Genomic DNA, 15,165 nt, shown 5'->3' with positions numbered 1-15,165 from the left:
CCCCCTTGCCCCCTCCACCCCCCCTCCTATCCATTTCTCTTCAGTTAGCTTATCAGCTTTAGCCGAAGGAAAGGGACCTGGGGGGCATGCTGTCGAATGAGGTTGCGTCTGTGATTTGATCCTCCTGCCTCTTGCGTGTGGGACTTTTTTCTTTTTTGTATGTATATGACTGAGCCATCCATCCATCTAGTGCAGCACAATGCAGTCTCAGAGACTCTTGGTCTGTATTATCATTCTCTTCAAGGAGATATCCACGATCTAATGTCTGGTTCTCGTCTTGTTTCTGTGACTAGAAATGTATCATTGGCTCCGATTCTTACCTTGATCCCCCCAATCCGCTCTACCTTTGACCTTTGACCTCTGGCCTTTGTATCGAGCAGTTCGACCACGGTTGGGTTGCTGAGGATTCTGGGCCCTTGTTCCCCCCGTCCTCCTTCTGGCTCTGACTCGACCATTCTCTCTCACTTCCTGATCCCGATGTCTGGTTCAAATACTTTGACTTCCACGTACAAGTTGTGCCATCAGTAACCACTGATCACCTCCCGGATTCATCATCAGTACCTAAAGTCTTACCACAATCACGCCATGGCACCAATCTTTACTGCGACACCCTGTCCAGAGTCCTGAGAGAAATACTGGTTTACTCGCCGAACCAAAGACTCTAGTGTCTATACATTGGTACAACTGGCTTAGTCCGGACGGTCGAAAATTCTCTTATCGTACTTGGAGGAGCAAAATCTTATACCAAGAGATCCTGTGTCTCGAACCTCCACTACCACGACCAGCACCACGACCACGACGCCGACAACGATAATAGCTAGACTGTCAGCAAAATCATCTTCTCCCTGTTATCCGAACACAGCTTGTTCTCCGGCCCTGCAAACGTTCTCGCTGCGTTACACGCTTTGCCGAAGTTTTCATCTCGCCGGGTTAGACCTCTGCCATCCTGGTTCAGCGTGGTTACCATCGATCTCGATACTAACCTGGACTGACCGTTGGCCAGGATCTTCGCCCACAGAGTTTTTCGTCACTGGACCTCCGACCACGATATACCGCAGATAAGCAATCAGGTCAAGCTCTCGGGTCGGTATACTCCACCTCCCACCTCGCGGTCCTCAAGGGTTGATATCTGTGCACCTGAACCTGCCTCGTCCTCCGGCAATCTGTGTCACCTCAACATTTTTGCCTGGTTCGCGACGCTTCTAACTTCCCGTCCCACCTTTGCCAGACGTCCTGTTTGGGTTCCCTGTCTTTCAGGTATCTGGATGAGTTTTTTAGTGCTCAGGGAATGAGTCGAGTATTAGAGTCTTTGACGGTTGAATCGGTTTTCTTCTGTCAAGAAGCTGGACAGCTTGCCAATTCAGTTGCCGCTGGCTTCTAGAGTTTGCTTTTCCTCGGGTCTTCATCGCTCCTGACTTTACTGGATTGCCACTGGGTTTTGGAAGGTTCACTCGACTCGGCCACACGAGGACCTCCGGTCCACTATCTGGGTTTTGCCGATATATATGTGTCACTCTGATTCAGCCTTACCCCCATCATTCAGCCGCTCTCTTGGACATGTATCCGACAGACCAGCATAACTTTCCTCCCAGAGCTCATGCTCATTCCCTCCAGCATCCTGCTCCAGCCCCAGCCCCTCTACAAATTCCCCCGATGCCTCCCTATTCCCCATATCACTCGGCAAGTCAGATGGCTCCAAGTAACAAAATGCCTTTGACAAATAACAACATGAATGCCTTGATGAGCAGCAACGGCAATGGTGGCAGCAGCAACATGCCGCCCCCGAGTCCCAGCCATAGCAGCACCGCGGATGACGAATCGTACTATGGCCTGCCAGAAATTCCTCCAACTTCCAGGATCTGGGGAAAATACGGCTTCGCGGTAGAGGTCATTCAACAACCCAAGCGTGCTCGCATGTGTGGGTTTGGTGACAAGGTAATGATCAGAGATCTGGCGGCGTATTAATATTGGTGGAAGCTGAGCATTTCCTCCTTGCCTACAGGATCGTCGTCCTATCACACCGCCTCTGATAGTCAAACTCCACATCTTTGATCCAGAGACCCATCAAGAGATCGATTACAGGTGAGTCGTTCGATTGCACCTTTCTCTGTACGCTTGCTAACTCAGAGACAGCAAAGTTGTTGACCTGTCAAAGTTTATCCTCGGCGTTGATTTGTGGGATGTGCATGGCAGCCACGAAGACAACTGTGTCAGAAACAATACAACATCCCCATCTATCTCGTCGACCATCACCACTCCGTATCCTCCAGTAACTTCCACTGGTTTGCGTGGGACCCAGCCCCTCCGCCCTTACGACGCTACGAATCTCTCCAGTTGGCGTGGTGCTAGAGATGCTAGCTCCACGTCGACGCCGACAAGCGCGCCCACGTCTGCCTCCTCCACCTACAACAATGACTCGTTTGAACAACGCAATCCGTCGTACCCCTACAACAACAAAAATAACGGCAACCACAGCAACAACCACAACAGCGACACGCCCTACAATGGCCGTCGTCAGAATGGTTATGACAACCCTTTGCATCACCGAGCCCCCGCTCACGACTCAATTCCTCAGCCAGGTCCCCCACTGCGCTCCTCGCGATCCTCGCAAGATATGGGGCCTCTGAACCCCGGCAGAGGTGAACCTTCCAAAAATCTCATCGGCCAGTGTCATACCAGTGTCCAAAGACTGGACGATGAGAACAAGGAAGTGGGACTTTACTTTATCTTTCAGGATCTGAGTGTTCGTACGGAGGGCTGGTTTCGCTTAAAGTGCACCTTGTTTTGCTTGGCCAGGCTTATCCTGGAGGATGACGACGACAATGATCCTGCTTCAAACGAGCTTTATCAGGAAGCACCCTGCCTGGCCTCGTCGTTCACGTTGCCATTCAAAGTCTTCAGTGCGAAAAAGTTCCCTGGGGTTGTCGAGACCACGCATCTAAGTCGAATCTTCGCCGACCAAGGGATCAAAATACCCATTCGGAGAGATGGGCAGAAAGGCAAGAAAAGGAGTGAAGATGATGGCGACGGCGTAAACGGAGATGGCGAATACGAGGGAGAGGACGGATTTGATGAGCCGGTGTGAAAACGCAGGATTTCCCAGCACAGGAACGTCCAGCCAGACCGCGCCTACAACTTAGGTGCGATACAATTCGTATTGCGGTGAGAGTGGAATCAGTGAGATGAGGGGCGGGAAAAAAACTCGAGAGGAAAAGAATATTTCTCACTGTTGTGCGACAGCCTACGTTGAGAGGCTGTTCTGGGAGGCTCTTTACAGTTCCATGAAAAAGTGGTGCATAGCGTTCATAAAGCTGGTTCATTGCACAATATATGTCGTTGCCCGCACTGAAATAATAGGCGGTATGTGTTCGTTGCCGACACAAAGCCCTCCTGAGACCTGAAAACTCGACTGGTTGAGTATGCGTGTGGGATGCATGATTCGAGGCTCAGCCTTGCGATTCTCACCAATCGGCCAACATGTACCGAGAACAGCAGCATTAATTGACCCTGAGAATCGTCCGCAAACACCACTTCACGCGTCTTCTTTGCACTGGGGTCTCTCCTCTTGCTTTGTAGCAACCTCGAAGCGTCCTGACCATCACTCAGCTACGGGTGACTTTGTCAACACTTCCATCGTCTCAGAGACGATGGGTCTTACGAAGAGATGAAACACTAGGGCAAAAGGAATCGCATCTGCCCTCCACCATCGCCTCCTGCTGCGCAGCCCCTAAAAGGTCTTTTGATCATGTCAAAACCCAAGAAGCCCGCGGCCCTGAACAAGGTGCCGCGGAGAGATCCGCTGGCATCCTTGAAGATGGCCGACATGTTGATATCCAAACCGGTCCTTCCAGCAGGTGCAGTCTCACTCTGCTTCGATGCGCTCTGCGGTATAGGCTAAATTATTCTAGAGGTTCTGGTGGTTGTGATGGACCATCTCACGGTACCTGATCTGCTTCGATTCGCTCGAGTGTCGCGCCGGATGCATGAAATGATATATGACGATGCACGATGGGTCAAACGGCTGAGAGCGATAGGATGTTGGAATGACGCTGAAGCGAGAAGAAGAGCAGAGCCTCCAAAATCACCCACTACTCCGAGACAAAGGCGGAGCACAATAGATCGCAACTTGGTGAACGGCAAGGGAAGACCAGAGGTTTTGTTCGACATGGATGCGTCTCCGGTCGTCCAATCTCGTCAAACGAACCTCCTGTCGCCCTTACCGGTCCGATCGACGGCAGCGGATGGGTTTGACGTGGCGGAGATTTCGAGCCCGCGAACTGCGGTGTCTACAGGGCTGCCTGTCGACCACGACGCACCTTTGTCAGCCTTCTCAAAGGTCAAGTCCATTAGAGGCAGGGCCAGGCAGGAGTATGGAAAGATCTACAGAATGCTGGCGCCATACTACGCCGATTTGCTCTCTGCTTCCAACCCGATGGAAAGCCGCATATTCAGAGATTTCTCTCTTCCAGACCAGCAAGCTCAACTACTGGCAAATGTACAGAAGTTCTCGGCCAGCGACTTCTCGCCTGGGTCGGGCGAGAGGGACCGACAAATCTCTGAAGCTGTCGGTATGTTTGATACTGCAGCTCTCTTGGAGTTCCGGAAAGGTTACGAGTTCAAAGATATCCATGGCAGAATGCGCCAGTACGCACGGGTGATGCATATTCTCAATGGTGGAAAAAGCGGAATCGATCTGTTCTTGCATGACAACAACATGATCAATCAAAGAGCTGAACTTGGCTCCGTGTCAGATTGCATCGACTACTCTCTGGGATACGGCGAGCTATCCCTGGAAAGGGTGCAAGCATACTTTGAACGATTAAGCAATGCCTTCATGCAGGAGAATGGCATCGTTCAAGCAGTCTTCCCAAACGCCCAAGAAGTCTCTCTTCTTCTCCTTGAAGAGGTAGCCAAGGAGATCCTCTCGCCTTTCCTGTCGACATTGTTCGAAGATGCTCGAACTCGGGGAACCTCGATATATCTCCGGATCATATCGGGAACGTTTCAGGCGACCAGACAGTTTATTGAAAATGTCGCTCTGCCCGGGGACGTTGATGATTCAATTATAGCGCGGTGCAATGCCGTTGGAACCGAGATTTTTGCGCCTCATCTCGAAACATATCTTGCCGAAGAACTGGCTTTCTTTCGCCACAAAGCAGATTCCGAAGTCGAACAATGGGATCGAGCCCTGTCTGAACAGGCGGCCTCGACGGAGAGCTTTCTAATGTCTAATGTAAACCGGCAGGCCGACAAGAAAGACTTCATGTCGTCTTTCAAGCAAGTGCTCATGATGCCGGTCAACATCCTGCCCGTGTTCACCAGCTCCTCCGCTCACAAGACAAGTCCAAAGCACCACGATACGGATGCTGCTACTTTTACGAGGCCTGCCACTCCTACCCAGTCCGGTCGGCGAACCGTGACTCCGGCCCTTCCTCAAGAAGCCCCGACCGATGAATTGGCGGCTAAGGCTGCTCTAATGAACTCCAAGCTGGAGAATATCAGGTCTTTGTTTTCCATTGAGGTTGCTCTCAACCTCGTTCATGCCGCCAAATCTTCCCTAGACCGTGCTGCGCAATTCATCGCGCTAGGAGGTGAAGCCGGCGAATCGGCCCGCGCACAATGTTCAGCAATCTTTATCTTGCTTGTACAAACCGTGGGAATTCGTCATGTCAAGACCGGGTTTGACAAGGCCATTGACCACCTCTCGCATTACTCGGCTCGCGAGACGAACACCAACTCCGACGACGACTCTGCCACCACTATCCAGGTGGCGCCCCTCGCCACTTTTCTTGAGCTCGTCAATGTAGGCGACCTCATTCAGCAAATGCTCGACGTTTTCTATGAGTCCGAGTTGGTGCGCATGCGCATCTCTAAGCGGGACGATTTCTTGGATATCAACGTCAAAGAGAAGCGCAAATTTGAGGCTATGCTCGACGAGAGTGTTGCTGCCGGGTTGGGCAAAGGTATTGATGTGCTGATGGATGAAGTTGAGTACATCTGCGCCACTACTCAATTGCCCACGGATTTCTATCCAGAACTAGCCATGCAAGATGGAAATGCCACGCATCATCCAACCACAATGGCCTCCATATTGAACGGTGGCATGGGCAGACCATCGAGTATAGCGAGTACGATGCCCGTGTTGGACTTTTCAGGGAGGCCCACAGCGACTGCATCGCGCGTGATCAAGCTTGTCTCGCACCACACAGGCATGCTCACAGGGGCAACTGAAAAGACTCTCCTCGACGTCTTCACGACGGAAGTCGGACTGCGGCTCTTCACCACGCTGACAAAACACATCAAACGGCAACGGATCTCGTGCGCGGGCTCTCTGAACCTGCTGAGCGACCTCAGCGCCTACTCGCAGTTCATCGCGACATTCAAGAATCAGGACTTGAACAGCTATTTCACCGCCCTGAGATCCCTGGCGCAGATCTACCTGATCCAAGGCACCAGCGACAGGGATGTGAGGGAGATGAGCACCATCATTGCGGACCAGGAGAGGTACAAGGGGGTGTTCTCCGTCGAGGAGGTCGTGGAATTTGCAGAGAGAAGGAGTGACTGGTTATCGCTGAGAGCGAGGGTGGAGGGCAAAGTCAAGGGAGATGGCTGCTTCGTCATGTAGATTGGAATATGATCCGCGACCGCCATTCTCTTTCGAAAAGATGCACCGAGAGAACTTCTGTCTGCTGCTTAGAGGCTTTATTGCGGGCTGCTATGCATCTCGTCCCCTCTCTCTTTCGTTGCTGCGTGGTATGACGCCCTAGCCATCAGACCAGCTCTGTCCGCTCCTCTGCCGTGTTGTATTCCCATATCCCTCATTGCCCTGCCATGGCCAGAGCCACTCAAAACAAGGACAGTTATGTATCTAGATCCCACTTCACAACTCAAATTCTCCCTCTTCCTCTTCCTCCTCCTCTTCCTCCTCGATTTCCTCGACAAACCCGGTTTCCTGCTCTCTTGTCAATCCAGGGTGGTGAAACTGCTCTCTCATTCCAGCACTCAATATGTCCCGGACGACCTCTTCCCAATGGATCCAAGGAGGCACTTGCTCGAACAGCCGCGCGACCCAGCCCCTGCCCTGCATAATCTTCATCTGCAAAAACAGTCTACGTCGGTTATGCCGGGCCAATGCCGCGTAAATTTCTTCCAGTTCAAGCAGGGTGGTGGAGGGTGGCGTCGTTTGTTCGGTGTCGGTGCAGGCGCTGGGAGGATGGGAAGAATTCGATTGCTCATGTTCTTGGTGCAGACGCCAGAAATTCATCCACAACGGGTCGACGGACACGTATTCTTCCTCGAGGAGGTCCAGCCAGGTGATCTGTTTGAGGACATTGGCGATGGTCTCGTCGAGTGAGACGGCCCAAGCAATCCATGCGTGTTGGTTCTCAACGATGTCCTGAGACATGGCCGAGAAGGGGAATGCACCTTGCACGAGCAGGCTGCCTCGATGGAGTAGTTCCGGCACGACGCAGTTCTTGAGGCAGCTGAGGTGCAGGACTTGGGCGATGATGCTTTTGCGGTGGAAGCAAGAACTCTCTCGAGCGGATGTCGACACGTTCCTCCATACTTGCTCGGTGGGAAACAAAGCAAGGATGGATTCTCTGGGGATCTTGGTCGCGTTGGGGTTCATGAATTCGTTCGTGGTTGTCGGTGAGAGGTTCTGCACTTCGGCCGTGCCAGGACCTACGAGTGAAGGAGACATCATGGTCCAGTCTATCTTGTGTGACTTGTTTCTTGAAATAGGTTTTCCCCAATATTAGAATCTTCCTCTGTCGAGGGGCGCTCTCTATTCTGTCCCAATGTCACCGTCTTCCTTGGGCCAAGTGTTCAGAACTTTAGACCGCCAGGGAGGGCTTTCCCACCTAGTGCCTTCTAAGATGCAACTGTAGATTGAATGTCAGCATCTCACTTTCGATCACTCTGTCACTTTGCTCAAGCATACCGGGTCTGTCCGATTTTTCCTCTCTAAATTCCATGTGCTCCGACTGACCATCGCCTGGGGTGTCGTTGGACGGTCGAGCGACGGACTATTCCATCACAGCAGACACGATAGGCAATATCTGAATCCACCAAGTTAACAGCAGAAGAGGAATGTTTAGTGGTCCTTTTCCCAAATAAGAGCGTGGCAAGGTGTGAATTCTGGATTTCCACAAACAAAAAACAACAGTAAGCGTATCATCCGACAGAACAAACTGGCGAGTGAGAGAATTTGAAACAGAAAAGGGCTTTTCTTCTTCTTGTTGTTCTCTGTATTGTGCATAAGGTGTAAGAAAATAAAACAAAGACATGTCACTTGTGTCGTTTGCTATCGCTGGCGGACCCGGGAACGTGCAGGTCGATGGCGATACATCGATACGGAAGTCCTTCTAGAGCACACGGGCGATTTTTACACCGTCTGCTCTTGCCCTGCCTTTCGTCTTTGTTTCTCCTACCTGGAGTCTTTTGGGTCCTATGCGTCCATAGTTTTTGCAGTCACCAACCTGGTGCGGGAGCTGATATCTCTGGACACAGAATGTGCTCGTGCTCATGAACATTCTGACGGGATACTTTGCAAATGTATGTGAGCAGCAGAGGCGTGGCATCCACAGGCAAGTCTTGCTATTGCCATGACCGGTCACCCGGTTGGACCTGGTGAGTACATTCATACATACATTATGAGACATGGAGTTTGCCAAATCTATTAATATTGAGGCTCCGGGCATCGGCCGTTTGGAGATCCGCTCAGTGCAGTGTCCGATTTAGTGGCCGCCTCCACTTGGGCGACTAGAGACTGCCACGGGACTGCCTAGAACAAAACATCTCGGTGGCAGGGTGCCTTGGGTCTTGAGGCCCTGGAGCTGTTAAACGCGCCTATCGGCTCGCTGGGGAGGCTGGGTCAAGCACTAGATGACGTTACTGCTGACCACCTGATCAATGGATCAATCAGTGCCCAAACCATTCCATCACCACAGCTTCTATCACGACCATCTGCTCTCCCAAACACCTGGCACCCACGCACCTTTGGCCTAGTGGCCCCGAATAGCCCTCCTTCGAAAGGAACCCAAGGTGACTCCGCCTCATCAATACATATACAACCCTTACCTGCCTTGCGCCGTCTCAGTCATGGCGTTCACTCTCATGTTCTTGGGCTCTTGACCATCTTGTCCTTTGCGCTGTATCTTTGCTGTTTTTGATTTTTTGCGACGATATCTCTCGTTTCGTCAATCGTTCAGACCTTTCGAACGTACTCGGGCGCAGAACATCAGAGGCCACCAGCATCACCAAAGCGCCAACTATACTGTACATACCCTACATTCACGACATCATGTTGTTATAGGAAAGGGTCCAGCTTATTTTGCATAAAGAAAGAAAAGAATCAAAAAGCGGAAAAAGAAGGAGGATAAAAAATATACCACCCCGACTTGGAAGAAGATAAAACCCGCCTGCAAACCCCTCTATCATGGTTGTTCTACACTCCCTTCCCGCCACCGTCGTCATCTTACTGTCCCTCTTGTCTCTCCAAGTCTTGTGTCAGGATCCCGCTACCGTCACAGTGGTTGGTACAACTATAACTCAGACCTTTACTGCAGCGGCCTCGACCACGCCTCTTTCTCCCCAATATACCGACTCACTCACCTTCCGAGAGTCGATTCTCAATTCTACGAACTTCTTCCGCTACGAACATTCGGCCGGATATATATATTGGAACGAGACACTTGCGTCGTACGCTCAGAGCTATTCCGAGGGCTGCGTCTGGACCCATTCGCACGGTCCGTACGGGGAGAATCTCGCCAGAGGATACCCCGACGTTATCTCGGCCGTGGACGCTTGGGGCAATGAACGGGCACTGTATAATTTCTCCAGCTCCGACCCGACCGGCTTCACCGAGGCGACGGGGCATTTCACGCAGTTGGTATGGCAGAGCACGCAGGCCACCGGGTGCGGGTGGACCGACTGCGACGGCAAGAACGGACTGGACGGTATATACTTGGTGTGTGAGTACTGGCCGCCGGGGAATGTCGTCGGGGAAAACAACCTGTTCTTCAAGGCGAACGTTGGCGCTGAACGGAGCGGCGGGGACAGCGGGTTCGACGAGCTGAGCGCAACGATTGGCGCAACCGGAGGGACGCCGACTGCGACGACGAGTTTGTTTTCAAATCCGCCCGCGGCGACGGCGAGCACTACCGGTGAGTCGATCGGGGCTCCGGCGGTAGAAATGGACCGGCGAGGCCTGCTTGTCACCGTGTGTGTCACGCTGGCCGCCGTGCTGTTCGGTCTGGGAATGTCCTAGCCCGCGGGTTTCCTGTTCCCCTTTTCTCCTTGGTCGATATCCAACATACACCGACGCACAAGATAAGAAGGGAGGTGACACAGACCCGGTCTCCGTAAAGCATCTGAAGAGACGTATAGAGCGTTGCTTTTGCACGTCGAGTCGAGTCACGATTGAATGATGAGGTAAATGAGCTGTGAATTTGATGTATATATGACACGGATATACAAGAGATACTACACCAAAAAACGCCATAAAATACTACTACTATTAATCCACCTCGTTCTGGGGTTCTGTTGGATGTCTCTCGTATGTATTATTTCCACCATCCCTCCCCCCTACCCAACATTCTGACCCTCTTGTTCCCCAGCGTCCGCCCTTCCCCTTCCGCCTCAACGCCGTCTCCAATTTCAAACGGACCCTGCTGCTCCCCTACGGCCATTTCCACCAGCACGCGGCCCAGTTCCTCGGTCGGGGTGTGCAATCCCTCCCCGAGGCAGCCCCATCGGATCGGGACCATCGCTTTGCCCAGGTAAAAGCGCTGAAAGGCGGTTCGCTTCTCCTTCAGGATCTGCTCCCAGAGCCAAGGCTGGTTGTGGCCGTCCACGGCGCCGGGGCGGACCGAGTAGACTGAGAGGAGATTGGAGAAGGGCGGCGTCTTGGAGAGTTGGAGCAGAGAATGTTCCGTGTCGCCTTTGACGCGGCCGAAGAGGGGTGTCCAGGGTCGTGGATGCAGCGTCGCGCCTTCACCGGAAACGTAGATGAATTTGAACTTTTTGTTCCCGTCAGGCTTGTCTTCGGAAGGAGGCCCCGAAGTGGACGCCGCCGCCGACTCCCGTAGCGAGGAAAACGCCTTGGCCGCCTCCATGGTATAGTCCTTTGTGATCGTCACATACTGCTCCTTGGACACGTCGTTCTGGCTTACGCCCAAGGCCCATATGCAAGCGTCGGCACCTTTCAGTCTCTCCAACAGCTCCGGTGGATATGAGGTGAAATCTTTGTGCTCGATGACTTCGATCTGAGTGTGTTTGTTGACGGCCGGCGTCCCCGGTGGAGGAGTGGTGGAGAGCCAGGGGATTGAGCTAGAGCGAGTGATGATTGATAGTTTATGAATGGCGGGTGTACTCGTTGACGGGAGGGAAAGAATGTGCGAGAGAACGGATGCTCCCACTAGACCCGTGGCTCCAGTCAAGATCAAATGGACCATTGTTACCGTGCAGATCTGACAAGGTCAATCAATGCGAAGGGACAGTAGAGTATTCTGAATGTCGATATGAAAAGCTTCAAACAGAGAGGCTGATATATCGTCGTCGTCGTGGTAAAGCTCTCGAAGGATCAAAAGAGAGCGAACATGACTCGCATTAAATACGAGACCAACCCGAAGTTTCCTGTCCACCGTCCCACCATTGTTGCACTGCGCCCTGCCGACTAGCACAAGGACGCTTAGCAGCTCGGAGAGTAGCAACAGGGGATTCAGGCACCAGCCAAAATTTCGAATGTGGTCATCGTGCGAAGACGAACGCAAAGGAGGTAGAGCAAGGTCCAAGGCCACCACCGTAGTCGGTCGAATTGCGGAGATAAACAAATGAGAACGCGCCGACGCAGGCGGCTGACCCAGATGTCGCAACTGGCCAGCAAGATCGACAAGGTCCACCTCCTCCTTTATTACTCGAAATCGGTATATAGTTGTACGAGTTCGAGGTTGTACGAAGTCGATGCCCTGAGACATTCCCAATTCTTTGGGATAGAAGTGGAAATGCCTGGGGATGAGTGACCTGGGGATGAAGATCAGGGACCAAACTGCGGCAATCTTCCTCACCCAAAGTTGTCCGCATTTATTCCAGCGTCATTCTGACCAACTCACCTGCACCGTCACTAATACCATTCACAAACACTGTTGATCATCATCTTGACCATTTCGGTAATGTGGCACGGATCCAATCTGGCAAGCGTCAAACCAACACGAGAGCCCGGGATCGATCTCAAGAGTTAACATGACCTCGCAGTCTGTCAAGTCACGCGTCCGTCCTACAACAACCCCGATCCTCATACCTCTCTGTTGCAGAATTGAAAGAATCATTCGAGAAAGGGCCTAGCCTGGTCCACAAGTTGCCGAGGGTACTTAAAGACGAGGTCGTTACCTTCTTTCCCGAGCTACGGACCAAACCAAGGGTTGGTGGGAGACCCTCTTGGCCATGTCAGTCTCAAACTTTCGATTGTCAATAAGGCGAGAGCGATTGGACTGGAAACTCACCAGCTCCTTGGATTGAATACATACTGGGGTAGAGTCTTTCAAACGCATGCGGCGATCAAGATGAATACTATGCGGGCAGCTGGCGAATGGGAAGCAGACAAACTCCTGCCCCTCTGGTGGCGGATCACCGTGCCTTCGGACGACCCCTTTGGACCTTCAGCCTCGAGCCTGTGGGCATTGGAGTGAGGAGGACAAATAGCAATAGTCCCATTTGCTCATTAGGACACCCACGGCATTCTTCTCGGTACCACTGGTGGTGTTCAATGCGGGGGGAACGACGAAGCTTTCCCGCGCCTACAGACGCCTCGGTTTGGAGCTACTGTATTATTACTGCCGCCCAACCCCCTCAGCCGGGATGATTGCCCTTGTCAATAATAATCCTCCGACCCAGGTCGATCTGGCAGACTCCGTGTACTCCGTGGACTTGATAAAACCGGTCCATTTCCCTATCTCACCTACAGACTATCTGACTTACGGATCATCTCACCATTCTTGGGTCCAAAGCGAGCAGCGTCGAATCCTCCGGGCCACGCACTGTGTTTGTTGCACTCGTTGCGTCTACGTGCAGAAACAGGAGACCAAAACAATGGCGAAACTGCTCAACGGCAACGAAGTCGCCCAACACGCTTCGCGCGACTCATGCTGGGTTATTGTCTCGGGCAAGGTCTACGATGTCACCGGATACCTAGACCACCATCCCGGCGGCTCACAGATCCTGTTGCAGTACGGCGGAAAGGATGCGACGGCCATGTATGAACCCATTCATCCTCCCGGCACAATTGAACGCTCTCTACCAAAGGACAAGCACCTGGGTTCAGTCGATCCGGCCACTGTATCGAGCCCGTCTTCTCCCCAGGTGACTCGGGATCTTGACCAGATGGCCCAAATCCCCCTCTCCCACTGCGTGAACCTGGACGACGTTGAAAAAGCCGCCACACGAATCATCTCTCACAGCGCCTTTGTCTACTTCAACTCTGCAGCGGACAGTCTCGGATCCCTCACCAACAACCGGCAAGACTGGAAGAAAGTCACCCTGCGACCGCGGATAATGCGCAACGTCCGAAGGGTGGACATGACCAGGGTTATGCTAGGGACCAAATTCCGCGTTCCGTTCTTTATCGCCCCGGCTGCGCGGGCGAGGCTAGTGCATGAGGATGGTGAGCTGTGTCTAGCGAGAGGTGCGGCCAGAAGAGGGATCCCCTACTGCCCGAGCACGTACTCGACCGTGCCGCACGACGAGCTGATGCAGTGCTTGATCGATGAGAAGAAGAAGGTGCGGTTTCGCAACCTCTCGCCTGAGGACGGCGGCACGTTGTGGTTCCAGCTGTACGTTGCACACGAGAAGGAGCGAACACTCGAACTAGTTGGTATGGCGAGGGATCTGGGCTACAAGGCGTTGGTCATCACCGTCGACACGCCTGTGGTGGGCAAGCGCGAGGAGGACGAACGCTACCGGGCAGAGCTGGCCACTGCGAGCGGCGATAATTCCGTCTTGACAGAATGGTACAAGCCGGCCAATGAGGACGACGAAAATAGCCCCCCACTCAGGGGTCACCACTCGTCCACCCTCAATTGGGATGACTTGCCTTGGATTCGCGAGGCATGGCGCCAGGGTAGGAACGATGCCGGTCCGATCGCAATCAAGGGCATCCAGACAGCGGAAGACGCCGCTCTCGCGGTATTCGAACACGGCGTTGACGCTATCTATCTCAGCAACCACGGAGGCCGACAGTGCGACGATGCACCCTCATCCATCCGCACCCTGCTCGAGATCCGGAAGTTCTACCCCGAGTTGCTGAAGAAGGCCGAAGTCTACCTGGACGGAGGAATCCGCAGGGGCGCAGATGTGATCAAAGCCTTGTGCCTCGGGGCGAGGGGAGTGGCCTTGGGACGCTCGTTCATGTACGCTGTTGCCATGGGTGACGAGGGTGTGGCCAGGGTGATCCAACGTAAGTATTTGCCCGTTCATTCTGTTTTCATCCCCATGAGTGGCCCCCCTTGCACCATTCTAAGTCAGTGCTGGTCGGTTTTCAACCTGCTCTGACTTCATCATATCTACGACTCTTTTCGAGTGTCCATGGGCAGATGAGCCCGGTTGAAAGACGAATGCTCTGAGGCTGACCACATATTTTTCCCCCGCAGTCTTATCTGAAGAAATCGAGACGACCATGCGCTGCATGGGCGTGACGTCCCTCGACCAATTGAACCCGTCGTACGTGAACACAAAAGTGTTGGAGTTGGAGCTTCCGGATCGGTTGGTCTCAGGGGATGACTCGGAATACGGTGAAGCTTGGGTTAAAGGGTTGAAGGCGAGGCTTTAGAAACAAAGACAAGCCCTCGTCCACCCATGGACTGCAGGGACAATCATACATTAAAGGGCTATAAGACGACTGACTACAAATCATACAAGGATGCAGATGCAGACGCAGATGCAGTGCGACCATGTACCATGTACCGTGTACATTTGGTGACTTTTTCTTTTTTCTTTTTTATTTTTTCTTTTTCACTTTTCCAACTTTTCCGGCAAGCGATATCTTCAAGGGAGGGAGGGCGATATATGGAGTACCGAATCGATCAATCAATCAATCGATCGATCGATAGATAGAGAAGGCTCAAGAAAGTGTTTTCACTCGTTTTACCCGCTTTACTCGTCGAACTTAAG

General features: G+C 52.7%; 6 protein-coding genes across 6 annotated transcripts; 4 read left to right on the top strand and 2 right to left on the bottom strand.

The window, feature by feature from the left end:
- Window positions 1-1,707: 1,707 nt before the first annotated feature.
- On the top strand, window positions 1,708-3,085 carry AYO20_09505 (hypothetical protein; the record flags this gene model as incomplete). The annotated part of the gene is made up of 3 exons (XM_022647774.1): window positions 1,708-1,935; window positions 2,003-2,082; window positions 2,134-3,085. 3 exons carry the CDS (start codon window positions 1,708-1,710, stop codon window positions 3,083-3,085), a joined length of 1,260 nt encoding a protein of 419 aa, XP_022496296.1.
- A 660-nt stretch (window positions 3,086-3,745) lies between these two features.
- AYO20_09504 (hypothetical protein) lies at window positions 3,746-6,625 on the top strand (the record flags this gene model as incomplete). The annotated part of the gene is made up of 2 exons (XM_022647773.1): window positions 3,746-3,854; window positions 3,909-6,625. The coding sequence occupies 2 exons, from the start codon at window positions 3,746-3,748 to the stop codon at window positions 6,623-6,625; spliced, it is 2,826 nt and encodes a 941-aa protein (XP_022496295.1).
- A 255-nt stretch (window positions 6,626-6,880) lies between these two features.
- AYO20_09503 (hypothetical protein) lies at window positions 6,881-7,702 on the bottom strand (the record flags this gene model as incomplete). Its single annotated transcript, XM_022647772.1, has 1 exon — window positions 6,881-7,702. The coding sequence occupies one exon, from the start codon at window positions 7,700-7,702 to the stop codon at window positions 6,881-6,883; it is 822 nt and encodes a 273-aa protein (XP_022496294.1).
- A 1,737-nt stretch (window positions 7,703-9,439) lies between these two features.
- AYO20_09502 (hypothetical protein) lies at window positions 9,440-10,270 on the top strand (the record flags this gene model as incomplete). Its single annotated transcript, XM_022647771.1, has 1 exon — window positions 9,440-10,270. One exon carries the CDS (start codon window positions 9,440-9,442, stop codon window positions 10,268-10,270), a length of 831 nt encoding a protein of 276 aa, XP_022496293.1.
- A 295-nt stretch (window positions 10,271-10,565) lies between these two features.
- On the bottom strand, window positions 10,566-11,456 carry AYO20_09501 (hypothetical protein; the record flags this gene model as incomplete). The annotated part of the gene is made up of 1 exon (XM_022647770.1): window positions 10,566-11,456. The coding sequence occupies one exon, from the start codon at window positions 11,454-11,456 to the stop codon at window positions 10,566-10,568; it is 891 nt and encodes a 296-aa protein (XP_022496292.1).
- Window positions 11,457-13,089: 1,633 nt separating this feature from the next.
- AYO20_09500 (hypothetical protein) lies at window positions 13,090-14,824 on the top strand (the record flags this gene model as incomplete). The annotated part of the gene is made up of 2 exons (XM_022647769.1): window positions 13,090-14,452; window positions 14,646-14,824. 2 exons carry the CDS (start codon window positions 13,090-13,092, stop codon window positions 14,822-14,824), a joined length of 1,542 nt encoding a protein of 513 aa, XP_022496291.1.
- Between the last annotated feature and the right edge of the window lie 341 nt (window positions 14,825-15,165).

Source organism: Fonsecaea nubica (assembly GCF_001646965.1).
Source record: "Fonsecaea nubica strain CBS 269.64 chromosome Unknown Scaff88, whole genome shotgun sequence".
Taxonomy (NCBI): Eukaryota; Fungi; Ascomycota; class Eurotiomycetes; order Chaetothyriales; family Herpotrichiellaceae; genus Fonsecaea; species Fonsecaea nubica.
This window is presented reverse-complemented; position numbering and strand designations above follow the sequence as displayed.